Source organism: Cucurbita pepo, chromosome 13 (genome assembly GCF_057944985.1).
Source record: "Cucurbita pepo subsp. pepo isolate OVF chromosome 13, ASM5794498v1, whole genome shotgun sequence".
Taxonomy (NCBI): domain Eukaryota; kingdom Viridiplantae; phylum Streptophyta; class Magnoliopsida; order Cucurbitales; family Cucurbitaceae; genus Cucurbita; species Cucurbita pepo.
In genome coordinates, this window is record NC_141810.1 from 15,847,888 (window position 1) to 15,872,278 (window position 24,391).

The 24,391-nt window shown below is 39.3% G+C and overlaps 5 protein-coding genes and 1 long non-coding RNA gene across 18 annotated transcripts; 4 read left to right on the forward strand and 2 right to left on the reverse strand.

The window, feature by feature from the left end:
- The first annotated feature begins 547 nt into the window (after positions 1-547).
- On the forward strand, positions 548-3,613 carry SDIR1 (RING/U-box superfamily protein). 3 transcript variants are annotated; one of them, XM_087116733.1, is made up of 10 exons: positions 548-833; positions 1,637-1,763; positions 1,878-1,932; positions 2,022-2,074; positions 2,173-2,401; positions 2,492-2,606; positions 2,781-2,826; positions 2,909-3,034; positions 3,209-3,337; positions 3,413-3,613. In XM_087116733.1, exons 2-9 carry the CDS (start codon positions 1,683-1,685, stop codon positions 3,329-3,331), a joined length of 828 nt encoding a protein of 275 aa, XP_086972859.1. In that variant the 5' UTR covers positions 548-833; positions 1,637-1,682; the 3' UTR covers positions 3,332-3,337; positions 3,413-3,613. The 3 variants fall into 3 exon arrangements, with proteins under 3 accessions (XP_086972859.1, XP_086972858.1, XP_086972857.1); XM_087116732.1 differs by having other exon boundaries at positions 1,663-1,763; XM_087116731.1 differs by having other exon boundaries at positions 549-833; positions 1,681-1,763.
- A 215-nt stretch (positions 3,614-3,828) lies between these two features.
- LOC111808992 (FKBP-like peptidyl-prolyl cis-trans isomerase family protein) lies at positions 3,829-6,244 on the reverse strand. Of its 2 annotated transcripts, none has more exons than XM_023695282.2 (6): positions 6,083-6,244; positions 5,439-5,568; positions 4,808-4,941; positions 4,623-4,702; positions 4,257-4,349; positions 3,829-4,176 (listed from the first exon to the last, which is right to left on the reverse strand). In XM_023695282.2, exons 2-6 carry the CDS (start codon positions 5,545-5,547, stop codon positions 4,029-4,031), a joined length of 564 nt encoding a protein of 187 aa, XP_023551050.1. In that variant the 5' UTR covers positions 5,548-5,568; positions 6,083-6,244; the 3' UTR covers positions 3,829-4,028. The 2 variants fall into 2 exon arrangements, with proteins under 2 accessions (XP_023551050.1, XP_086972860.1); XM_087116734.1 differs by lacking the exon at positions 6,083-6,244 and adding an exon at positions 5,874-6,020.
- A 434-nt stretch (positions 6,245-6,678) lies between these two features.
- Positions 6,679-8,489, forward strand: LOC111808994 (glycosyltransferase family 92 protein RCOM_0530710). The gene is given in 6 exon segments (XM_023695284.2): positions 6,679-7,312; positions 7,314-7,545; positions 7,548-7,577; positions 7,580-8,090; positions 8,092-8,146; positions 8,148-8,489. Coding segments are annotated over 6 exon segments (1,182 nt in total). The 5' UTR covers positions 6,679-7,072; the 3' UTR covers positions 8,262-8,489.
- A 260-nt stretch (positions 8,490-8,749) lies between these two features.
- Positions 8,750-14,147, forward strand: LOC111808985 (serine/threonine protein phosphatase 2A 57 kDa regulatory subunit B' theta isoform). 3 transcript variants are annotated; one of them, XM_023695265.2, is made up of 5 exons: positions 8,750-9,044; positions 9,205-9,340; positions 9,623-9,655; positions 9,783-11,104; positions 13,385-14,147. In XM_023695265.2, the coding sequence occupies exons 4-5, from the start codon at positions 9,890-9,892 to the stop codon at positions 13,742-13,744; spliced, it is 1,575 nt and encodes a 524-aa protein (XP_023551033.1). In that variant the 5' UTR covers positions 8,750-9,044; positions 9,205-9,340; positions 9,623-9,655; positions 9,783-9,889; the 3' UTR covers positions 13,745-14,147. The 3 variants fall into 3 exon arrangements, with proteins under 3 accessions (XP_023551033.1, XP_023551031.1, XP_023551030.1); XM_023695263.2 differs by lacking the exon at positions 9,623-9,655 and having other exon boundaries at positions 8,751-9,044; positions 9,170-9,340; XM_023695262.2 differs by lacking the exon at positions 9,623-9,655 and having other exon boundaries at positions 8,751-9,044.
- Positions 14,148-14,950: 803 nt separating this feature from the next.
- Positions 14,951-23,670, forward strand: LOC111808990 (glyceraldehyde-3-phosphate dehydrogenase, cytosolic). Of its 8 annotated transcripts, XR_015411466.1 has the most exons (11): positions 14,954-15,225; positions 15,301-15,394; positions 15,625-15,687; positions 20,068-20,282; positions 20,664-20,814; positions 20,917-20,967; positions 21,638-21,753; positions 21,824-21,923; positions 22,293-22,309; positions 22,388-22,838; positions 22,933-23,670. XR_015411466.1 is itself a non-coding variant. In XM_023695278.2 (10 exons), exons 5-10 carry the CDS (start codon positions 20,791-20,793, stop codon positions 23,459-23,461), a joined length of 465 nt encoding a protein of 154 aa, XP_023551046.2. In that variant the 5' UTR covers positions 14,951-15,225; positions 15,301-15,394; positions 15,625-15,687; positions 20,068-20,411; positions 20,664-20,790; the 3' UTR covers positions 23,462-23,670. The 8 variants fall into 8 exon arrangements, 6 of the variants coding, with proteins under 6 accessions (XP_023551046.2, XP_086972862.1, XP_086972865.1 ...); XM_023695278.2 differs by lacking the exons at positions 22,293-22,309; positions 22,388-22,838 and having other exon boundaries at positions 14,951-15,225; positions 20,068-20,411; positions 22,933-23,058; positions 23,414-23,670; XM_087116736.1 differs by lacking the exons at positions 22,293-22,309; positions 22,388-22,838 and having other exon boundaries at positions 14,951-15,225; positions 20,068-20,395; positions 22,933-23,058; positions 23,414-23,670.
- On the reverse strand, positions 23,327-24,098 carry LOC111809329 (uncharacterized). Its single transcript, XR_015411467.1, has 3 exons — positions 23,842-24,098; positions 23,668-23,733; positions 23,327-23,553 (listed from the first exon to the last, which is right to left on the reverse strand). It is a non-coding gene; the product is annotated as an uncharacterized LOC111809329 (long non-coding RNA).
- Positions 24,099-24,391: the final 293 nt, after the last annotated feature.

Here is a 24,391-nt window from a genome sequence, read left to right on the forward strand (position 1 = left end):
GTTACAAATAGTATCAAAGCCAGTCGCCGGATGGTGCGAGGCAGTAGTAAGAGTAGGGCTAGACCCTCTTCATAGTAGATGCGGTTTAAATCCGTGAGGCTGATAATAATACGTAATGAGCTAAAGCAGATAATATTTACTAATGATGAGCTTCATCTGTTATACATGGTATCAGAGCCATGTGTTAGCGAAAACGTTGGCTCCCAAAATATAAAAACCTCTCTCTAGATGCGTTTCAAGTATTATTTGTACTTATTTTGATGTCTGTCCAACAAACAAATGAATAATTTAATGCCATGGATAAGCCCATTATTATTATTATTATTATGATTAAATTTTTAAAAAATAATTTGGTTAAATCTTAAAATGAAAATATTTTCAAAATCATAAGTAGATATAAAATTTGCATTGAAGTTTTAAATTAGAATTAGGGCCGTAGAAAAGATCCGGTCGGTTGGTTTTTGGAAGGGTATGGGCCATGGGTCGTTCGGTAACGCTCGGGAAAAGTCTAGACATTAGAAGAAGCAAAAGCAGGCGTTAGAACATAGAATTTGACCAAATCAAAATACTACGTCGTTTTGCGCATTCAACTCCATCTCCCAAAGCCTACCTTACTAGGAAGCGAAGCCAAGCGAAACACGGGTCACATAGCAACTCAACGCGTCCGACTCACTTCCCTCACTAGACTCGCTCCTCCATCTTCTCCGTCGCCACATACGGCTTTTCATTCTCACATAATTTTAAGATACCCCATCGCCAAAACTGTCCGATTCCGAGCAAACTCTGTCGCTTTTGGACCAACACAATCACCCCTATTTACTCGATTCTGTTCTGTAAGTCTCGGATTTCCCTCACGAAGGATTATTCTGGTTTGATTATTTGCTGATCCCTGTTCTCTTGTGCCTTAATTTCTTGGGATTCGGTTTCTAGGGTTCCTTAAATGAGTGATTTTTATTTTTATCGTTTGAATTTCACTTGTTTAACTGTCATCATAGCTTACGGGGCTCTAAAATTGTTGCGTCTGTCTGATTCCATTCATGTTTTCGCTACATTTGACTATCTACGGGAGTTGGCTACGAATGTCGGGAATTGAGAATTTAGATGAAAAGAATTCAAAGCTGATCTGGTTCAACCGACCGATAGTTCTGATTTCGAAGTTGAGCATTTGCATTTTAGTGCAGACCTCAATCATGTCAATATTGGATGTCTGTATGCACTTCAGTTTGTGTGCAGTCATCTTTCGGTCGTTTGGTGTTCATTAGATGGCCATATGAGGGGGAATGTCACTGGATGTCTTTCCATACAATGCTGATTCATTCCTTAGAGGATATTCAGGATTGATATATTGTCTGAAGGAATCGATAAATTTGTGTTATCTAGTCTTTATGGAGCAGATGATTAGCTCATGAATGTGATTTATGCATTGAATTTGACAACTAGGAAACAATTAAGAACATGTCAATGCTTACAGATAGACCATTCTCATTGGGGCTGAGAATGATGAATGATTGGTTATGTAGTAAGGCGATGCGGGCATCATTTGATTCATTTTGTTTGTCTATTAAGATACTGGAGCCTCTTTCTTTATGAGTTCTGCAGATAATTATCATGAGTTCATCTGAATTTCATTCTGTAGATTCTCATTTCTCTGACATCAACCAGCTGTCGCAACTACTGCAGACATGAGTTTTGTTTTCCGTGGAACAAGAGTTCCAGACATAGAAAATGGTCTATCTGGATTTATACCTGAACGGCGTGCAATGGTATGCTCAATATTTTACACTCTCGACTTGTTAATACCAATACTTGAAAATTTATAGAACCTGCACTTGTCATGATCTTAATTTAAAATATATGGTTTTTCTGCTCCCAATCAGCGGGTTCATGCAGCACGTCCTGTTAACTCAAACTCACTTGCCTTTCTTGTCACAGGTACCATTTCACCTATATACAGACTAATATCTGTTTCATGTGATAATTTTGATCTATTGCATTGTTTTAACTCCTTGACCTTGTTGCAGTCCTTCTGTTGTTCATGATGTTAAATTCTCACCAGATGTCACCGAACTTTCTGGTAAGTTTTACATTTCACACTGGATGAGCAGTAGACTGGTGTTACTCTACCCTTGATGCAAATCTTTACATTTTCTTCCTTTGAACATGCATATTTAGCTCTGGCTTGTGCTTGGTGTGTTTTTGATGGCTACAACATTAAGGATGTATGCGACCTGTCAACAACTTCAGGCTCAAGCCCAAGCTAGAGCTATGGCAGCCAGTGGCCTTCTTGGGCACACTGAATTGAGGTTACATATGCCACCATCAATAGCACTTGCTACTAGAGGGCGTTTACAAGGGCTAAGGCTTCAACTTGCTCTGCTTGATCGGGAATTTGATGATTTAGGTATGGTTCAAATCTAAAAAGTTTAAGTTCGTTGTTTCTTGTAAAAGTTTTTTATGGATGATAATGTAGTAACATATTGTTTATCTTCAGATTATGAAACTTTGAGAGCTTTGGATTCTGACAATGCTCCGACAACACCTTCTATGAGTGAGGAACAAATAAATGCTCTTCCTGTTCATAAATACAAGGTTTCTGGTCCTCAAAGGTAATCAGCCCCATACTGTCTACAGTCCAGAAAGAATTAGGGTATCTGTTGCCTTATTCTAAGATTTGCTTGGAAGACTCATATTCTGTGGTGAAAGATTTTTCAACGATGAAATCCATGTACTTGAGCTTGCACTCATAAACTAAAGTAACGTTTTCATTAAATTATCTACAGCGACCCCTCTGTGAACCAGCAGGCTTCATCTTCAGAGTCTAATGAGGTATTTGTTAGATTTCTTTTTCCTTACGTGTTGATTCTTTTATTGCCTTAAACATGTACGTGTCCTTAAATTTTGATTGCAGAAGAGACAAGATTCAGCTAATGCAGTTGGCAGTACCAAGGCCTCGGAGGATGAACTTACGTGCAGTGTTTGCTTGGAGCAAGTAAATGTTGGTGAACTCGTACGTAGTCTGCCATGTTTACATCAGGTTCATCTCTATCTCACCTTTTCTTCCAAATAAATGGTTGCCGATATTTCATGCAGAAAAGTCATGGACTTGGTTCATTGTTCTTCCCTTAAAATCTTGATACATCTTCTATCTGCATGCATTCCTATACTTTTTTTAATTTGAATTTGGTTACACATGAATTCAATCTTGCAGTTCCATGCCAACTGCATAGATCCATGGCTGCGACAGCAGGGCACGTGCCCTGTTTGTAAATTCAGAGCGGTGTCTGGGTGGTCAGAACAGGGACAAGGGGAAACCGATGCGTATTCGGTTTGATTGAAGGCAAGGCAAGTCGGTTTGATTGAAGGCAAGGCAAGTCGGTTTGATTGAAGGCAAGGCAAGTCGGTTTGATTGAAGGCAAGGCAAGTTATCGAACTATGCTTGATGCCTGCTTAAAGCGCAGCGTATATGGACAGACATGGTGTAATTAGGATGAGGGTAGGAATTACAGGAAGTGCAATTGCCGTTTATCTTTGAACTTCTACAAGCCATTTATTAATTGTATTCTTGAAGTTGATCATTTGTTATATAGTCTCTGACCATTGCGAGTGAGCAGAATTTTGTTCTTTCACTATCTTCCATGTAGTCCAAACCTTACCAGCAAGTGCTTGTTATATCTAGAACTCTTTCATGATTCTCTAATGCGTTCAAATCTCCGTCTTCACATTTGAAGTGCAAAATAATATTGTAAAAAGAAAACGATAAAAAGGGCCACTCCTGCCACTCACGCTACAATATGCAAGCATATAAATGCGTTGTCAGCTACGTATGGGGGGCTAATCAGTGAAATTAAAAGCAAAATGCTAAAGTTCAAATCCAGCATACAATCAAAATACCTCAGCAGCGTGACTCACTATTTGTAGCAGCAAATTCAAATGTATTACAAACCCATGGCTTCAAAGTTTCATCTCATTTATTTTGTTCAACTGACCTCTTGCGTTGTAGAAATGTTAAATGCAACTGGGTACCAACGTTATTTTGCTTTGTTCTTTCCCTTTCCACCCTTTTTGGCATCTAACTTGGCTTGAATGCGGGCAGCTGCCGCTGCTTTGGCTTCGTCTCTCTTCTTTTTCTCCTCCTCTTTTATTGCAGCAGTAGCCTCCCTTTGCCTTTTCAATTCTCTGATTCAACAATGTTGTAAAAAACAAATCATTATGACCAATGTGAAAAAGGTGGATCGTTGAAGTAGTGGATTACTTACTCGAGCCTGGCCCTTTCCTCCGAAACACTGCCTAGACTTGAGCCTTTCCGTGGCTTGCAGGCCACTAGTTCCACCTCGAAAATAAGAGTTGCACTGCAAGAGAGTAAGACAGTGGCTTATGAATTTATCACCTAAAATTGGGGTGCACATATACATGAGGCATTTGAATAGGAGAATCCATTGCACTTGCAATGAGAAATTTCCAAGTGAAAAAGGGGCTGGAAGGTCCGGTCCAAGCCAAAGCAGAATACTATTATTGACAGTAATCGTTTGTACTAAAATGAATTTGAGACATTATCATAAAGGCATTACCAAATCCGGTGTCTCGTTTATCACAAGAGAACGAAGAAAGAGTAAAGACATTACTTTGGTGGGATGTCTGGTGGAGAACCAGCACTTCCATAAGCATATTCAGGCTTGCAAGTGATTTTAGCAACCTCACCGACCTGTTGGAACAATCCAACAGAACAGTATTCAGAAGAAAAAAAAAAAAAAAACAGCACAACATGCTGCATATCTTTCTGATGGAAAGCTTGTTTTGTTTTTCTTACCTTCATTGTCTTGACAGCAATTTCCCAAGCCTGGATCACGGATCCTTTTCCAAGCTCAAAAGAGAAAATGGTATTATCCTCACGAGTAGAATCAAATACTTCGCCAGATTCAGCGAGAACTCCTTCATACTGCACTGCTCCACTCAACATATGGCAAAAGTTAATAGAACTTTTTGGAGGAACAAAAAGTTTTAAGAATTTACGATCAAGGGTAATTCAAAAACAAATGTGAAGATGGCAGAATGGGATGAAGGGGGATCTGTTAAAAGTCTGAGAGGCAGGTTAATAAGTTGTATATTCTAACTCATGGGAACGTCAATCACGAATAAACCAAAAAGCAACAGTGGGACTGAAACATGACTAAACAGTCAGGTGACTAATCAAACAGTTCAAATTCATGAGACGAAACAATATGTAACCAAGGAAAAAACTCAAATGACAAACAGGGAAGGAAGTTTCTATCTATTCATTGACTACCTTAAATGCAGGCAGAAACAGTATGTAACCAAGGCTCAAAAGGTAACTCGTTCAAGTCTTCCTCTTGAATTTTACTCATATACTATCAGTCCCAGTAGTTTGCAATGTAATGTCAGTGAAGAAGTAAACCATAATTTTGCTTTAAAAAATGTACCATCAACAAGAGGAAGGTCATCGGTTGGAGCATCAGCATTGGCTTTGGCATGCCTTACGATTGTCTTCACAACACCTCCATTCCCGGTTAAGTCTATCGTATCACCCATTGCTCACCAAATGCGAACGTACTGAATCAAATAAATGAACATAGATTTGTCAGAACTAGGCAAAATTTCAAGTATGACACCATTTGTCTTGAACAATTTCGAGTTAAACATAATTAAGGAAAGCAGCCCAAATCAAATTTCTTTTCTCCTAATTCTTTCTTACTCCAAATACAAAAAAAAGCCTGATAGAAAAAGAAAACGAATTGCCAGAAGGTCTACATAAAACGCACGAAAAACGAACAAACATATAGCAATGAGTGCATAAAATCGAGCCATAAATCAAAAGAAGATGAACAATCTGGAATTGTAAATAAACGCAAAATAACCTGCACAGAATAGCAACAACTTCCAGCAATTGAGAGAATTTTGTGTCTACCAAACTACAAAGCTCCACAATTCACTCCATTTATCCCAATTCATTTCAATTATTTTACTACCGAAAGGAAAAATTAACAGAAATGAACATTTGCAATCATCCTGAAATATAGTGTAAAAAGATTTGAGTTTGAGCGAAGAGGTTTTGAAAACTACGAACCCAGAAGCGGAAATTTGGGAATCGGGCCAATTCTGAGAGGATATATCGTGTGCGGGTCGGATCGTCGCGTCGGCTGTTGGCCATAGGCGGCGGGATGGAGCGCTGATTTGGGAGAATTGCGCAGGGTCTGGTTTAACCTCAATGTCACGCCGCACGTGTGAAGGACGTGTAACATTTTGCTTCAATACGACGCTGTTTGAAGGACATCAATCAATTTTAATAACAAATTAACCCACAGCCATAAAATAAAATTATAGTACCAAAAGAAAAATAAAATAAAAAACATTGTCAGAAGTGGGACCCACCCCATCATGCTCAAAAGGGTCAACATTTGAACGGCACGATTCGATTCAAATTATACCGACAGCCAAGAAGAACCCGAGCTCTGAAACTGCCCAGCCCCCACTCACCATTGACCCTCTTCGGTTCCCTGTATGTCCCCGGCCCCGCCATGAGATAGGAGGAAACGCAATGTCGTTTCTTGGAGCGCTCTCTTCTGGTGCACCCTCTTCCTCGTTCTCTCGTTTTCTCCACTTTCACATTATCCATTTTTTGCCTCGTCTACTGTGGTATGTTTTTTTTTTCCTTCCAATTTTTGTTTCGATTTCCATCCCCCAATTGCTTCAACTGATTTCTCTTTAGATTTCTGCCTGATCGATCTCCACTGCTGTTGTGCTTCCGGAATTTGCTTCTGTCTTTGTTTGGAATTTGATTTTTGAGATTCCATTGGATGTTCATAAATTGTGTAACAGATACGTTTCATCCTGAGCTGGTTCATACTCGGCGAACTCTGGTGAACAACGTTTCCAACGATTCCTCTCTTCATTTTGGGTCATCGGTTCAAGAAACAGTGACCCTCCCTGATCAGGCTCTCGTTTTTCTCAACTCACCCACCAACTGTTCGACCATTTGCCTAAGAGGATATCGACTGCGTTTATTTTGCGGGAAACGCGTCGGAGTTCCGGAGATGGCGGGAAGCGATCTACGTGGATGGGTGAGGATCATCTTCTGAAGCAAATGGTCCGGTGCCCACTCCTACCTCGTGGGTTTACAGTCTCAATTAGAGTGAGATCCAACGCTCATCTCCAAGGTGGAAACTCGCACCGGTGGAACTCTCTTGTGTACGAAGCACTAGTCGGCCGAGACAACACCACCGTGGTCTTCGTCAAAGGCCTCAATCTCCGCCCTGAACGGGTCTCCAACGCGTCGAGATTTAAGTGTGTTTACGGCTTGGGATTTTCGGAAGGTCGAGTTTTTGCTAAGATCCGATGTCATGTCGATTGCTCAAGAAATTGCGTGCTGTAGAACACCCTGAGTTTGCTCAGCAATCCCAATAGAACCCATGATTCCATTTAAGTATCCATTCGTAGGAACTTGGCATTCAGTAGCCCGCCCATTGTTCCCATCAGGATCCACAACACCTCACCGGAAGCCCCACGAGATGTGCGTATGCACAGTGGTGCGCAGTTTCTTAAGGAATGGATCATTTACCATGCCATCTCGATGTACGCCGCTGGTTCATCTGTGGAAACAACAGCGTTGACGACATAGAAGACGTGATTGCATCAATGGCCACTGTCAAACACAACATTTCTCGACATATCTGGCCCTGGATTAAGACCCAATAAGCTGGTTTTGCACATTGTGCATTACGGGCTCGCGATTCTTGCAAGTGGGTCGGATTCATTGATGTCGACTAGTTCTTCTACCTGCCAAATGGGCTATCTCTGCTCGACGTGCTCAGAAACCAAGCCAAAAACGTTACCGTTGTGGAGATACGCGTGTCCTGCCACAACTTCGGCCCATCCGGGCTGTCACGGATGCCGCCGCAGGGGGTGACGGTGGGGTACACTCGCAGGAAAGCGGTGGCGGAGAGGCACAAGAGCATCGTGAACCCGGAGGCTTTGAACTCCACATTGATCAACATGGTGCATCATTTCCACTTGAGAGATGGGTTTCAGTGTATGAATTTGGAGAGGTCTGAGATGGTTATAAACCATTACAAGTACCAAGTTTCACAAGCGTGTGGCGACGGATTGGCAGGAGGAGCAGAATGTGGGCTCAGAAGGACAGAGCACCAGGGCTGGGGACCAAGGCAGTGAAACCAGAGGACTGGTCGAGCCGTTTCAGTGAGGTCAATGACACTGGGCTACGGGAAATGATTGCATGCAGCTTTTAAACACAAAATAGAAAAGAATATGGCGTTGAAAAATTATGCATTTAAAAGAGGAAGAGAATTGTGAATCTAATCCTCCATGAAGAGGACCCAAGATTATTAGGTCAGGATCACAAAATTTAAAATTCAAGAATAATTTTGAAAAATTAAATTAATAAATAAGCATAACCATAAAAATGTGTAGAACTATTTATTTCCATTTTAAATACATTAGTTAGATACAAGTTGATGGTTTAAGAATATTTTTATAAACTTCAAAGTTTTTTAAGAAATATATAATTTATTTATTTAAATATATAGCTGTCTTTTGAGACTCAAATATTTTTTAGAACAATAATTTAGAGAGAAATTCTTCAAGAGTTTAAGCCAATGAAATAAATAAATCTGAAAAGGAAATAAAAAGGGAATGTTTTTGAGTGAAAAAAAGAAAAAAAAAAAAAAGAGGATGAAATTCCAAAGATAGTAGGAAGGGAAAGGGAGGAAGAAAATGGAAAAGGTAATTATAAAAAAAAACTGTTGTTTTGCTAAACAAAGCATTGGAACAACGATGAGAACAGCAGCTATGGATTGCTGTTCCCTAACCTAACCTTTTTTGCTACTCACTGGGTTGGGTTCCAATCTCCTTCTCGCCCTCTTCTTTATCCTTCTCCTCTCTCTTTCTTCGCCTCTCTCTCTCTCTCTCTCTCTCTCTCTCTCTCTCTCTCTCTCTGTTCATTTCTTGTAATAACAGGCGCACCTGGTCTTTCTTTGACACCCTAAATCCACATCCATGTCTTCTATACATATGTAATTCCAATTTCCCTCTCCTCTTTAATTTTACTTCCTCACATGTAACTTACTTTTTCCCCTCTTCTCGCACCGCACCCTTTCTTCCTATTTTTGATTTTGAATCTAATTTGAATGTGGCTCAGTTTTGTCATCCCCTTGCTTTTTGGGAATTTTGCAGGCTGCTTTTGCTGGAGATTGGTGTGGGTCAATAGATCATGCCCAGATCTTGTTCTATCTTGATCCACTTGCTTATCTTCTCGACCTTAATAAAGTGAAGGAGAATAGAGGCGGAGGAGAGAGACGAATATAGCGAGGTGATTAGCTACTGCCCTTTTCTTCTTTTTGTGGTTCAAGATGGAAGTCAATGTTTCTTCAGCTTGCTCTTATGATTCTGCTTTAAACGATCTTAAAATGTTTCATTTAATGTCATTTTCCTCTGCATCTGCCCATCTGGGCTTGTTGGTATAACCCCAGAGGAGAAAACCTGGTGTTATTTTCTTCATGGTAGAGTAGGCCTTTTCCCCCCCTTCTTCTTGAACTCAATAAATAAGGAAACGAAAATTTGAAGTGCTAAACATATTTAGTTTCTCAATCAGGAGGTTTTCCCCCACTTGATTGCACCATTTCCTGTAAGGCTATACGTTACTGGTATTGTCATTGAAATGATTTTAAATTTTATGCTCAATTTTCTCTCTTTTCTTTTTCAAGATGGAATTTGGTTGACTACATTCCGGAATTTCTTGTTTTTTTTTGTAGGTTGTTCATTGATCCATGTAAAAGAATCTGCATCTGCTTTAGCAACTAGAGAATTAGTGAGTGTTTTGAAGTGAACAAGGAAAATCTTTTGTTTTTCCATTGAAGTCATGATTAAACAAATACTTAATAGGCTTCCTCGAAAACCTTCCAAGTCAACCGAGCATCGTGAAGGAGCAGGGACAACCGTCTCTTCTTCGCATGCCTCTACAAGTTCAAGGAGCAATGATGTAGTAGCTAACCACCATGCCAACACTGGAACTGGATCTTTTTCTGGCCCCAATTCTGCTTTGAATGCTGGACTAAATCATGGGAGTAAGTCATCTCAAGGGCTCAATGCAAAATCAAATGGTAACTCACAAGCTTCTTATGAGGCACTGCCGGGTTTCAAGGATGTTCCAAATTCTGAGAAGCAAAGTTTGTTCATTAAAAAGCTGAACATGTGTTGTGTGGTGTTCGACTTCACCGACCCATCAAAAAACCTCAAAGAAAAGGATATCAAACGACAAACACTGATAGAGCTTGTTGATTATGTGGCATCTGCAAACGGAAAGCTATCAGAAAATGTTATACAAGAAATTGTAAAGATGGTGTCCTCAAATTTATTTAGAACACCTACCATTCCATCACGAGATAGCAAAGGTTTAGAAGCCTTTGATCTTGAAGAAGAGGAGCCCTCAATGGACCCTGCATGGCCACACTTACAAGTTGTCTATGAGTTTCTGCTCAGGTTTGTGGCATCACCTGAAACAGATGCAAAGTTGGCAAAGAGGTACATCGATCACTCTTTTGTTCTCAGGATGTTGGATCTTTTTGATTCTGAGGATCCTAGAGAGAGGGATTACTTGAAAACAGTTCTGCACCGCATATATGGGAAATTTATGGTACATAGACCATTCATCAGGAAATCAATCAATAACATTTTCTATCGGTTTATTTTTGAAACTGAGAAGCATAATGGGATTGCAGAGCTTTTAGAGATTTTGGGAAGTATAATCAATGGATTTGCTCTTCCTCTAAAGGAAGAGCATAAACTCTTTCTGGTTCGAGCACTTATCCCTCTTCACAAACCTAAATGCATACCCATGTATCACCAGCAGTTATCTTACTGTATAACACAATTTGTGGAGAAAGATTGCAAGCTAGCTGATACTATCATAAGGGGCTTACTGAAATATTGGCCAATTACAAATAGTTCGAAGGAGGTGATGTTCTTAGGTGAACTTGAAGAAGTGTTAGAAGCAACTCAGCCCGCTGAGTTCCAGCGTTGCATGGTACCCTTGTTTCGCCAGATTGGACGTTGCTTGAGCAGTTCACATTTTCAGGTAGACTATGTGGAGTTATTTTTCGTTTTTGCTCAATTTACTAGCTTCTACTCCTTTTTAGCTTCATGATGATTTTTACCAACATGTCCCTACCCTGGGAAGTAGAATAGGTATTAAATACTCAAAATTTGATGCTTACCATTTTTTGCCACACAACGTAGGTAGTGCACTAAAGATTTCTTTGCATGCTTTTAGTTTTTAACCAATATCTATCTGGGATTTAAGTATGACCTGTGAGTAGGTTCTTAGGTTGGTTAATTGATCTGTGAGATGATATTAAGGAAGGGAAATTGCTGAAACTAATCTAGAATCCAAAATTTTTCTAGATGATTTTTCTAACCTTTTTGACAGGTGAATTATCCTTTTACCCTCAGGTTACATAAAACATCATTTGCCCAGAAAATTTCATCCTCCTCTATCATCTCTATCTTCTTTTATGCCTTCTCCTCCCTCTCTTCTCTCATTCCAACCTTTTCTTTTGAACTTTAATCCACGGCACTGTTCTTCTTCTTCTCTCTTTTTTTTCCTCACCTTTGTCTTCTCCCTCTCCCACCCTACTCCAATGTGACTTGGGTACCACAACTCAAAATGGTGAAGAAAAATATTATGTAATCCAGTTTGAGGTTCAAAACGATCATTTCTAGGATGAATGCTCTAATAAGTTGCCTTCTAGCGTGTATATATATATATATATATATATCAAAAAGTTACTCGAAAAAATCAACTAAGCTCGAAGTTATGACTTATACTTAGATCATTTTGGCTTTTAAAGGCATTAAAAGCCGAGATTCTTTAAAATTTTCTTAGTTTATATGCTTGGTTGGAAGGAACAAGAAAAAAATGTATGAATACGAGTGGTCATTTATCTAAAATAGGCTTGGCAGGAGCAGCGGGCAAGTGCTTGGTAGAAGACAAAAAAGTGTTTCGTTTCATTGGAAATTAGGACCAAAATATGATCTTAATCTGCTTTCAATTGTACAATACGGTCTCGGGTCAATCCTAGATTGTATTGTACGATTTAGGATCGATTGTTGAGTGCACACTAAGATCATTAATGGTCATATCTCCCTCGATACAAGTTTATTTTAGCTAAATGACCCCTCGTTCTCATATGTTTTTCATGTTTTTTCCAATCATGAATATAAGTTCCGAGCAAAATCTTAAATCATCTGGATTTTTTAATGCCCTGAAATTCGAAATGAAGGAAGTTTAAGTATAACTTTGAGCTCAATGGAACAAATTAATAAAGTTTTTTTTTAATAACCTTTTGAGACATACGTGGTAGTGGATAGCTTATTTGATCATTCATCCCAAAAATGGTAGTTTTTAATCCCAATTTAGATTATACAATGTTTTTCTACAACATTTTGAGTTTGCTCAAACTATAGTGGGAAGAGAGGAGAAAAAGAAGAGATGGAAAAAAAAAATGTTGTGGATCGAAGTTGAAAAAGAAAAGGTTGGAATGAGAGAGAGAAGAAGATTAGAGTTTTGAATTTATATATGACTTAGTTTTTTCATATTTAATATTAACTCATGAAAACGGTGGGTCCTAGCCCTCATCTTTATCCGTTAGCACTGTTGTTTATTTTCTTTCATTCTGGCAATCTCTTTAAAGCATGAGACGGGCTGGGAACATTATCTCTTTGGAGCTTAAGTGCAAGGTGCTAGGAATATGTGAAAGGAAGAATAATATTAAGTTTTGGAGCATTCATGAATGGAAGTTCAAATCCTATTTTTGTCTTTGAACTTTCATGCTTGTTGTTTTGGCATTTAAACTTTAAACATGTCCCTAAACTTTAAAATGTTCTATTTTAGTCTCTAAACACGGTTGAGATATTTATCTACAATGACATCTACTCATCATTTTGGTAAACAAAAAATTTGCTAAAATGATTTTTTACTAAGAATTTAGGGTCTAAAAAGCTTGAAAGTTTTAAGGCTTTAATATTAGTCAGAGAGTGACTGTCTTTACTACAGTCATCCTAACAGTTCTCTCCCGTGGTTCTTTTACGTCCTAAATGGCTGAAGCTTAGGCAGAAAGGTGCTTAGGGTGCATCGAACTAGCTCACTTCCCCTTGTGGTTGCATAGGTGCACTTTCTGAAACAGGGGATGTTACTGACAAATATTTTGATAACCTGTGGTCTCACAAGTTCTATTTAAATATAGCTGTTGTTGGAATTATTTTGGAGGATTATTTGTTTATTTATTCAAGTAGAAAGAAATGAATCTTCTAGATTCCTTGTCTCACGCGGTACCATGTTTATCTTGTTCATTTTCAGGTGGCTGAAAGGACTCTGTTTTTATGGAACAATAGTCACATCGAGAACCTAATCAAACAGAACCTCAAAGTCATTTTGCCGATTATATTTCCTGCGCTGGAGAGAAATTCAAGAAACCATTGGAACCAGGCCGTACAAAACTTGACACAAAACGTCCGAAAGATCTTCTTGGATGCTGACCCTGAGCTGTTTGAGGAATGTTTGCTCAAATTTCAAGAAGAAGAGACACACGAGAAGGATACGAAATCTAAGCGCGAGGCTAAGTGGAAACGCTTAGAGGAGATAGCTGCTGTGAAATCTGCAAGTAATGAAGCAGTTCTCGTCTCTCCCAAAGTAGCCTTACGAGCACCATCTGGCTAGCTAGCTAACAACAGAACTTCAAATGGGGGTGTTCAGCAGATTTGGTTTTCCAATTGGTATGTGGGCATAAAAGTTTATCTAATCACTCACCTCTCACCATGTGATGAAAGAAGCAGCCGCAGTTAAATTGGTCGTCCCATTATGAACAAATTGGATTGAGGTGCAGTGAGAGAAATTGATATTGGTGCTCATAGCTGAGATTTCTATTTTGCATACATTTTCTGTGTATATGTGATTGGGAGGGGGGGTTGGATTCGGGTTGGAAAATTTCTGTTTTATTGTTGAATGGGTGAAAAGCAAGAACGAAATTCAATTTTTTTCATAATTGTGCTCATCAGTATCTGGATGATGGTCCCTTGTAGTTTACTGCTTCTGTAATTCAAGTTATTGGTTTCTTTTCTTCTGTCCCTTTCTGGTTACCTCTGGATTTCAATTTGTTTGAGCAAATGACATATACTGAGATATTTTGAAGTGACTCTAACGGCACGGCAATGGAGATTTTGTAGCTTGTCATTTTGGATGCAGAAAGTATGAGTTTGGACCATCCATTGGCTAAAAATCTTTGCAGATCATTCAGGCAGCTTTGAATGTGTTGATCAATCTTGTTTGTCCTCCACCATCAATCACCAATAAACCACCTGTGTAAGTCATGCAAGAATGGCAAGAAATGCAGAACGCATGGTCCCAAATCTCCACTACTCTTGTTGCAGAGAGTAGAGATAGAAATACAGAAGGCATTAGACCAGATCTTCTAGGCCTTTCAAGGACTTAATTCTGCATTATGAGAGGCTACATCCATGTTTAACTAAGAGCATAGTAATGCAGGACGCATAGGTAACAATTCTTTGGAGCACTTTTGGTATCCACATGTCATGTGTGCTGTGTGTTTTGTCTCACTAAACTTGTGTGTTTTTAAATATTTATCTGTTAGGATGGAAACATAGTGCTTTACTATACGTGTACATATACCCATGTTAACAATAAAAGCGTAGTCTACATCAATATTTTAATGCATTTCTAAAGGATGCCGACTTGCCAAGTATGCATTTCTAGAGGAGTAGCGGTCGGGATACTCAGAAATCCCACTGCCATTCTTTTTGTAATACCCAGCAGTTGGCAGTTGTAATACTAATACCCAGCAGTCCAAAGGAGGTATCACTAAATAAAATAAAAAAAAGTAAAATAAAGAAGAAAAGAAAAAGAAAAAAAAAAAGAAAAGAAAAGAAAAGAAGGAATTGACAGGCGCAGTCACACTCCCAACGTCCCATCCCTCATCTGAGACCCGTGGGAATAAAAGGGGTGAGAGTGGGTGTTTGAGGAAGGAAGGACTAAAACTTGTCGAAAGGAGAAGGCACCGGAGGTAGGAGGCTGAAACCCACGCTCGCCGGAGAAACTTGACCTCTAGATCCACGGGTGTTCGGCGGTCGACTTCGGATGGATACAAACCGAAGAGGGAAGTCGAACGAAGGGAGAACGCCAAGGTACGTTCATGGGTTTTTGAGAGCTTCTACCGTTAGATTCATCTCCTAACCTTCATGGGATTGACCCGATTTCAGTTGCTATGTGTTTTCGGGAGGACGATCCACGAGATTTGAGGAGGATTGTGGGCGTCGGAAACGAATCAGAGGGCGAGGCGACGGCGAGCATGGGGTGAGTGAAAGAGAAAGGGGCGTCGGGGGAAAACGAGGGTTCCGCGTCTTGCGCGGGCCTTCGCTACGCATGGCCCAGCGCGGGCCTGCGTGCGTCCCGCCTTGCCCACCACGGGTGCGCGAACCGGGGAGCAGCCCGCCCGACCCGACTTAATTGGGTCGGTTTGGCCCTTTTGATTTAATTTAACTCCGATCTTGGCACCATTTCATGGTATTTTCATTTTGCACTAGGAATTTTGGCAAATTTTGGAACACTCTAGAGACTCAAATCCGAACAAAAAGTGTCTCGTTCAGGTAAGTGTCACCTCGGAACCTTGGATTTTAGCTATGCTCATGGTATGCATGAAATTTATGATATAAAAAAGTATGTTTTAGGAGTTTGAGCATAGGATGAGTTGAGATGACACATATTGAATGAGATATTGTATGTTTGCTTAAACATTACTCAAACGCGTATGCATTACCTTGTGAACTGAGATCATGACTAGTTTTCCATGATTAGATTATTATGTTATGCCTCCGTCACATATGTTACAGTATTAGCGGTTATCGGGGACGATTAGGGGTTCGCCAACTAACCCCGAACCGTAAACCTGACTCGATTGTCAGGGGTTCGCCAACTAACCTCTAGGGGTCCGTGTAACTATAGAATTGGCCATTTTATTGTTGATGGTACTTTGTAGGGACTTATAGAAGATTGCCCATTAATTTCTTTTAAGTGAATCTGTCACGACTGACAGGGGTCTACAGTACACTTGAGAGTTGGTCGATTCCAAAAATGCATGAACCTTGAGTACCGAGGTTGCGCCTCGAGGACTTTGAGATTTGATGATGAAGAAGAGAGACCAGTAGAGACAATTAGCCTATAGATCTAGAGAACTTAAGAATATTCCAAGGGCTGGAGGTCCAGGACCAAGAATCAAGAGAGAGTAGAATGAGAAAATTTAGGGTATGGCCTAGGAAGAGCCTATACGAGGGGAACAAATTCCCAAAAGAGAATAAGATAGTGAACGATGAACAAGATCAATAAGACTTGACAACGAAATAAGAACTACCAGCAAGCTGCTTACTGAGTATATTTTATATACTCATTCTTGCTACTTCAACTTTCTCTTCCGGTGGAGTTTGACGTAGCAATCGAGACGGAGGCCCACGTGGGCTGTTGGCTATAGAGAATTCCATCATATTTGAGTTTGTAGTTCTCTTTGTGCTTTACCTTTAAATCCTGCATTTCATGTATTTTAAATCGTTTGATATCGTAGTAATGTATTTGAGTGATCTCTTCTCATCTCTCTATAAAAGTAAAATTTTCATTACTATATTTTAATTATATTTCAAATTGCATGCATGTGTTTAAATGTTTTAAATTCTAAGTATTTTATTATATATATATTTTTTTTCCACGTAACTGAGTAACTGTCCGTTGCTCGAGTCCCTTGAAAATCGGGTCGTTACACTTCTACTCCAAACACTCCCTTAAAACTACCACAGCCATCCTTTTACTCAGAAATCTCACTGCCCTTCTTCTACTCCAAACACTCTCTTGCCAATTGACGATGTCGAGTGAGCGTTGGTTCTCCGTAAGCTAGAGCACTCAACATCATAGTTGGAGTAGCCATCTTTACGGAGATCAAATAACACGCTGCGTCCTGGCGAGGCCGAGATAATCTTTAGAAAGTTCGGCGGATGGCCTAAAGAGTCAGATGATGTAATCTATTACCTTTGAGAAGGTTCATGCCATAATCTCCAGATCAACGAACGCCCAGTCAATTATCAAACAACTTATCATTGGTTTCACATCACATCTTCGAAACTCCCTCATAAACGACAAAAGGAAGTGGTATAATTTTAGAAAATTTATCTGTTGTTAAATTCAAATTTAGTACTCCGTTTTCAAACATGATAGAAGAATATCATGTTTACGAGCAACAAAATCAATTGCATGAGACCTCTGCCGACGTCTGCCTCAGCTGGAAAGCCAAAAAGGCCGATGAAACAACACTGTGGGCTTGGTTGCTTGGGTGTATGAAACCCATGAAAAGGTTAGGGTTTACTTCATGTGTACTGATATGTAGTTTTAGGTGTGATTTTTTTTTTTTATCAACCCACTAATTGACTGTGTATCAGTTTTTTGTAAACCCGTTTTTGTTATCTCAACTTTTTTTTTTACTGTTGGCTTGGTATCAGTTTTTTTTGTACAACCAGTTTTTCCTGTTAGCTTGGGTCTGAAACCCATTTTTCTACCGGATGTATTTTAAGGGGATAGTTTTAAAGTTATGGTTGGTTACGCGTCAACAGAACTCTTGTTCCATATAATGAAATTTTATGTTTCAATGACTGGGACTTCAGATTTTATGTTTGTATCTCTGGATTTTACCCAGAGTCTGTGGGATGGGAGTTCAGATAGTCATTCAAACATAAAATTTCATCTATATGGAACAATTATAACATTGGTTGGCGTCAACAAACGACAGATTTAAAACTACATCCTTTAATTACAGCCCAGTGTAAAAATGGGTTTCATAGACCCAAGCTACAGGAAAAAAATGGGTTTACAAACAAACTGATACAGACACTAGTAAAAAATCGGTTGATGACAAATGCAAGAAAAAATGGGTTTACAAACAAAATTATACCCAATCAACCTATCAGGGTTATACAAAAAAAAAAATCACTATATTTGGGTACATATGTAATACACTCTAATTTTTCATCCGTTTCATAAACCCAATCAATCAAGATGCCTACAGTGTTGTCGGCCTTTTTGTCTTGAACAGCATAGGCAGAAGTATCATGCAATTGATTTTGTTGCTCGTAAACATGATATTCTTCCATCATGTTCGAAAACTGAGTACTAAATTTGAATTCAACCATATAGAATTTTTTTTAAAATTATACCACTCCCATGAGAGGGTTTCGAAGATGTAATGTGAAATTGATGAGAAGTTGTTTGATAATTTAGTGGCCGTTCGTTGATCGAGAGATTATGACATGAACCTTTTTAAACGTAATAGATTACATCCTCTTTACTAGATCTGCCAAACTTTCTAAAGATTATCCCGGCCTCGCCGGAAAGCAGCATGTAATTTGATCCCCGTAAGGTCGGCTACTCCAGCTATGACGTTGAGTGTCCTGACTACGGAGAACCAACGCCCACCCGACATTGTCAATTGTCAAGGGAGTGTTTGGGTAGAAGAAGAGAGTGGCAGTGACATCTCTGAGTTTTTTATATTAATTGCCTCCCAACTACAACCAGAGTTTTTTAGATTAATTGCCTCCTAACTACAACCAGAGTTTTTGTAGATTAATTGCCTCCCAACTACAACCATTCTTCTACTCCTCCAAACACTCTCTTGCATCACAGCTGTAGTAGCGGTCCGTGCTAGAGCCAAACACTCTCTTGAGTACCCGTCCGTGGTAGGGCACTCAACATCATAGTTGAAGTAGCAGTCGTGCTGAGGCACTCAACATCATAGCCGTCCGAGCAGCTGGAGTAGCAGTCCGTGCTGGGGCATTCAACATCATAGCCGTCCGTGCAGCTGGAGTAGCAGTCCGTACTGGGGCACTCAACTATCATAGCCTTCGGTGCTGGCAATGAGGGTTATAGAGTTCAACGGGCAATGGGTTTCTCTATTCTCTTAACCATTTATAGATACAACCGCCTCCACACTCTTCTCAAGCAATCAGAAGAACTACTTCACGTTTACCTTTCGCATTGGCTCAACTTGATGCTTCCAAACATTCTTTAGGATATCTATTCTTTCTGTAAGTTTTTCTTCTCTGCATTATTCTATCTAGGTGTTTTGGTGGTAAGGTTAATTAGAGCCCGCCTTCTTTATGTTACATTTCTTGAGGATTCACTCCTATCAGTGAGAGCTTTTGGTTAAAGTTCCAAGGGACGGAGTCCAAGATTGGTGTTCTTTATTGAGGAGTCTACGAAGGGACAACACCCGTCTTGTATACTACGACGTCAAACTATTTTAGTGTGTGATTGGAGGCCAAATGTATACAAAGGAGATTGATTCATGCTGTTTTCTTTAAATATATTGGCAGTGAGGCATGCTCATCTGTATCAATTTCACAAGATCAATCCAGCTCAATTGTTTCGACTATTTCAAGATTTATCTCTTCTTGCAACCAGGAGCAGATTCTTTTAGCGCCTGAAAAATGTAAAGTTGTCTATGAGTTTCTGCTCAGGTTTGTGGCGTCGCCTGAAACAGATGCAAAGTTGGCAAAGAACTTGGATTGAGGTGCAGTGAGAGAGTTGATATTGGTGCTGCTGAAAACCTCAAATTTCTATTTTGCATGCCTTTTCTGTGTATATGTGGTTGGGATGGGGTTGGATTCGGGTTGGAAAATTCTGTTTTATTGTTGAATGGGTGAAAAGGCAAGAACGAAATTCAATTTTTTCAGTATCTGGATGATAGTCCCTTGTAGTTTGATAGTCCCTTGTAGTTTACTGCTTCTGTAATTCAAGTTATTGGTTTCTTTTTTGTCCCTTACTGACTACCTCTGGATTTCAATTTGTTTGAGCAAATGATATATACCCTGAGATATTTTAAAGTGACTCTAAACGTCACGGCAATGGGGATTTTGTAGTTGTCATTTTGGATGGAGAAAGTATGAGTTTGGGTCATCCAATGGTTTTAGCTTGATACCTAATAATCTTTGCAGATCATTCAGCCAGCTTTGAATGTGTTGATCTGTCCACCATCAATCACCAATAGACCACTTGTAGTCATTGTCCCATATCGAGGAGCTGCTTGCATGACTGGTCAAGGAGATAAAAGCGAAACGCATTGGGATGAATATCGTTAGGTGCAGGAGCAGGCTGCGTTGTTATTGCTGCACTATTGGAGCAACGAGAGAGGCAGTCCTTGCTAACAATGGTGCAAAGGTTCTTTTACATCTTCTCCAACCAAGGATCTATCAGACACCTGCAGCTCTTATGTGGATTTGATTATTAGTTTGATTTGATTAGCAATGTCTAACACAAGGCATGGTACTGTTGATATGAGGTGGAATAATACTAATATGAAGTTTTTATTATTATCTGAAGACTCAAATTTTAGAATATCCTTTTTCATATTATTTTAAATAATTACTAGTTAAAAAAATTTAGCTAGGTTTCTCTGATAAGCTTGTAAGTTAAGGTTACATTCAATTTTCCTATCCCCGAGTAATATGAACTATTTCATTTCTAAATCTTGCATACTTTTAGTTTCTTGTGAGTTGTAGATTTTCAACCTTATGAATCACGTACCTTGTAGGTAACCACAGGGATGGTTTGTCTGTTGGAAAATCTATAGCCTCCGGATGCAAAGCTGCTGATCTTGTCATTTCTTATCTGGAGTCTTCTACTCATCAGCCGTGTGCTGAACAACAAGAGTTGAAAAAATGAAAGTGCATCCTTGTTACATAGTGAGTGATTTTACCCTTTTCTTAGATCTTTAAATTTTAAATGATGTGAAAGTTCAAAAACTAATTTTGTAGTATAATCTGTTATAATGGTTGTGCTTGGAGGGACTCTCAAACTGTTGGAAGAATCAGCATCCAGCATCCATTATCTGTCAAGTAATTTTTTGATCATTGCTTTTAGTAGTTGTATGACTTATAACATCAACTTCCCCAAGTTGCTATGAAAATAAATCTTCTGGACTGGAATGCTGTATTGTAATTTTCGTATTCTGCACAGAGAAAAATAAAATTACTATATATTTGTCCTCCAATGACCAATCCAACCTATGAAGTTATAAATATTGAACTACGGAACTATGGTAACCACACGCACTTCATCTTTTTCTGGTACTTGAAGGGCATGTTCTTGAAACTACTGTCGCTTGCGTGCTTAAGCAGCAGACGCACAACCAGGTATCTTTTTTGTAAAAAAAAAGTAGTGTGTTTTACTGTTTCAAGTGGCCACGTTAAGTGTGGATCCACCCTTCCGTCGTTGGATCCTACTTACCCAACCAACCAAGTAATTGGATACTCCACTTCTGTCGTTGGATCCTACTTACGGATTTACTTCTAGATTTTTTCCTAGATTTACCTGGTCTTCTATAGCCAGCCATTTTTGTTACACCCGAGTATATAGTTCTTATATAGTTAAATCCAAACCTCATCCTACGAATTTTAATACTTGTCTAAGAACGACTGAAGCTTTGATTCAGATATTTCTGTTCTCGTCTGTTTGCGTTGGATCTTTACTTGGCTCCCTGTCATTTATATCAATGCACAATTGCAGACCTACATGTTCAAGTACGATGGTGTACACGGCCAGTGGAAGCACCACGATATTAAGGTTAAGGACGGCAAGACTCTTCTCTTTGGAGAAAAAGCAGTCGCCGTTTTCGGTACTAGGTATTTTCATGATCTCTTTTCTTTACTTTAACAATCTGACAATTAAGCATTTGGCTTACTCATTCATTAGGAACCCGGAGAAGATCCCATGGGGAGAGGCTGGAGCTGAGTATGTGGTTGAATCCACTGGAGTTTTCACTGATAAGGACAAGGCTGCTGCTCATTTGGAGGTTTGTTGAGTATAGTTAATACGCACATTCATGATCATCTATGTTATTTTAATGTTTTCTTTAACGTTGGTAGATGTAAACTCTACGTACTTTCAACATTTGATATTATTATTTTCACTAGGAATAGCCCTTTAGCTGCTGAGTTTGAGGAAGCTAAATACTACACTCTAGTATATGGCAATTCAGCCAGCGCTGCTTATGTTGCCATAAAGCTGCTCTACAAAATATGATTGATTTTTTTTTATTTATTTATGAAAAGAAAATTCCACCATGATATCATTCAATATATTTACTAAACTTTTGTTTTCTCATCAATTCCAAGCATCATACCTCTGAATAGACGAGTCAATATTCTGAATCATCTTGCAGGATTTGTACTGTTCGGAATCCTCTACAAATCTGACCACTCCATATCCTCTAGAAATCTGACCACTCCATATCCTCTAGAAATCTGACCACTCCATATCCTCTAGAAATCTGACCACTCCATATCCTCTAGAAATATGACCACTCCATATCCTCTAGAAATCTGACCATTCCATCCATCTGATTAACCGTTGCAAAAAATGTCACCCTCCTGGATCTAAAATTGTACCAAAAACTGATATTACTAGAGATGGATGCTGATTTATAGATTAATCCTGCGATTCTGAAGTTACCATTTGTAGCACATGCATTTCAGCTCCTTTAGGACGGTTGAGCTTAACAGTATTGGCTATATCTTGAAGTGAGAGGGTCAAGTACGTAAGCGTCAATCTCTGAATGTTGCAGCCTGCTTCACGAGTCCAAGATTGTTGTCCTGGTGTAGCACACAATCCATAACTCATATAAGAAAAAAAATAGAAGCATTTAGGCAATAGATGGACAAGCCCATATCTAACAAACCAAGGGCTCTTCACTGCATGCACATACCATGTAATGTAACTAGACCATCTGAAGTGATAACATAGTGAAATAATTCTTACACTATCAAATTTCTCAAGTGTGCCGTAACTTTTTGCCAATGCAGGGCTGTAAAAGAAGAAGTAAAAACATCATAACACATCACAGAGATGGAGGGAAGGAGGTGGAATTAAATGGAAAGATTTTGATCGGGGAATTGAAGAGGGGAAGATTTTGCGTCCTGGCGAAACAGGTATAATTTGTATAGAAAATTCGGCAAATCACTTGAGGAGGAGCCTGTTCGAGAAGGGACCCACTTCTTGATTCCATGGATCGAAGAAATTCGAGTCGTGGACATGACGGGTCGTCCTCAAACCATCACATTGCAATGCTTCCTAAAAAGCACCTTCAGTCAGAGAATGCCATTGATATGCATAAGCTATCCATCAAACTAGTTCTTCTAAATCACAGGATATTATACATCTTCAAACTTGGGCATTATTTTGATGCTTGGCCTCACCTGATGCTGAGGATGCTTTATTATTCTTACTAGGAGCAACCTCAAAAATCTTCTTTTGATGCTGAGGATGCTTTATTATTCTTACTAGGAGCAACCTCAAAAATCTTCTTTTGATGCTTTGATGCAAACTTACTAACAGCAACCTTAAAGGCCTCATCCCAAACAGTAGCAGCTAGGAGAAATTGGCAGACCATTCCTCACTATGTATCGTTTGCTTTGAGAAATTGGCTGGACGAGGGAAAACAATAAATTTAATTAGATAAATTCCAGTCAATGATTTCCATGCATGTACAAGATGGAAAACTAAATTCTATCATAAATAAAGAAAGAAGTAACTATTACAAATTGTTGTCTCTCTCGAAGTCCAAGATCATCAAATAAGCACTGGACCTCTGGTTCACTTTCAGTCTACATAGACTCAAGAAAATAGTTCAGCTAATTCAAGTGCAGAAAATTTTGAGAAGATAAGCCCTAGTGAAGAAAAATGCTAGTCAAATTATTGTCAAGGAAGCTTGCCATTGTATTGGCTCCTTCATCCCAGATAAGCCCATTGTATGAGACGCTTCTTAGCTTTCCTCCAGCTCTTCCATCCGCTTCAAGCACCGTAACATTGAAGCCATGCGATTTCAATTTGTAGGCTGCAGCGAGCCCACTTAACCATGATACACACAAAATCAAAGTCAGCCTCACTGGAGGATACTGAGTTTACGCAGGACAAAGAAATGATCAAATTACTGAGAAACAATATTATTGAAAAAGAACAAAACAATTGGGATGGGCCGTTGACGTTAATATAATGGAATGGGCCGAAGACGTCAATGTTAATGGGCCGTTGACGTCAATATTAATGTGCAGTTGACGTCAATATTAATGGGCCGTTTACGTCAATATTAATGGTCCATTGACGTCAATATTAATGGGCCATATGACATGGGCTAAGTTCCAAATGTAGCAGCTTATTGGGCCGTAAAATTGGGCTCAGTTCCGAAAGTAGCAGATCATTGGGCCGGACATGGCGCTGAGTCCAGAAAATCCAGTTGGGCCGAATGACTTGGGCTCAATATTA

Excerpts from the sequence above, each read along its gene's own strand:
- SDIR1 (XM_087116733.1), top strand. The coding sequence starts at position 1,683 with ATGAGTTTTGTTTTCCGTGGAACAAGAGTTCCAGACATAGAAAATGGT. Across the intron at positions 1,764-1,877 it reads TACCTGAACGGCGTGCAATG|CGGGTTCATGCAGCACGTCC; the intron begins GTATGCTCAATA and ends GCTCCCAATCAG. Across the intron at positions 1,933-2,021 it reads ACTTGCCTTTCTTGTCACAG|TCCTTCTGTTGTTCATGATG; the intron begins GTACCATTTCAC and ends ACCTTGTTGCAG.
- LOC111808985 (XM_023695265.2), top strand. The coding sequence starts at position 9,890 with ATGATTAAACAAATACTTAATAGGCTTCCTCGAAAACCTTCCAAGTCA. Across the intron at positions 11,105-13,384 it reads TGAGCAGTTCACATTTTCAG|GTGGCTGAAAGGACTCTGTT; the intron begins GTAGACTATGTG and ends GTTCATTTTCAG.
- LOC111808990 (XM_023695278.2), top strand. The coding sequence starts at position 20,791 with ATGAAAGTGCATCCTTGTTACATA. Across the intron at positions 20,968-21,637 it reads CAGCATCCATTATCTGTCAA|ACCTACATGTTCAAGTACGA; the intron begins GTAATTTTTTGA and ends GCACAATTGCAG. Across the intron at positions 21,924-22,932 it reads AGGCTGCTGCTCATTTGGAG|GGCTGTAAAAGAAGAAGTAA; the intron begins GTTTGTTGAGTA and ends TTGCCAATGCAG.
- LOC111808992 (XM_023695282.2), bottom strand. The coding sequence starts at position 5,547 with ATGGGTGATACGATAGACTTAACCGGGAATGGAGGTGTTGTGAAGACA. Across the intron at positions 4,703-4,807 it reads TTGCTGTCAAGACAATGAAG|GTCGGTGAGGTTGCTAAAAT; the intron begins GTAAGAAAAACA and ends TTGTTCCAACAG. Across the intron at positions 4,350-4,622 it reads CCACCAGACATCCCACCAAA|TGCAACTCTTATTTTCGAGG; the intron begins GTAATGTCTTTA and ends ACTCTCTTGCAG.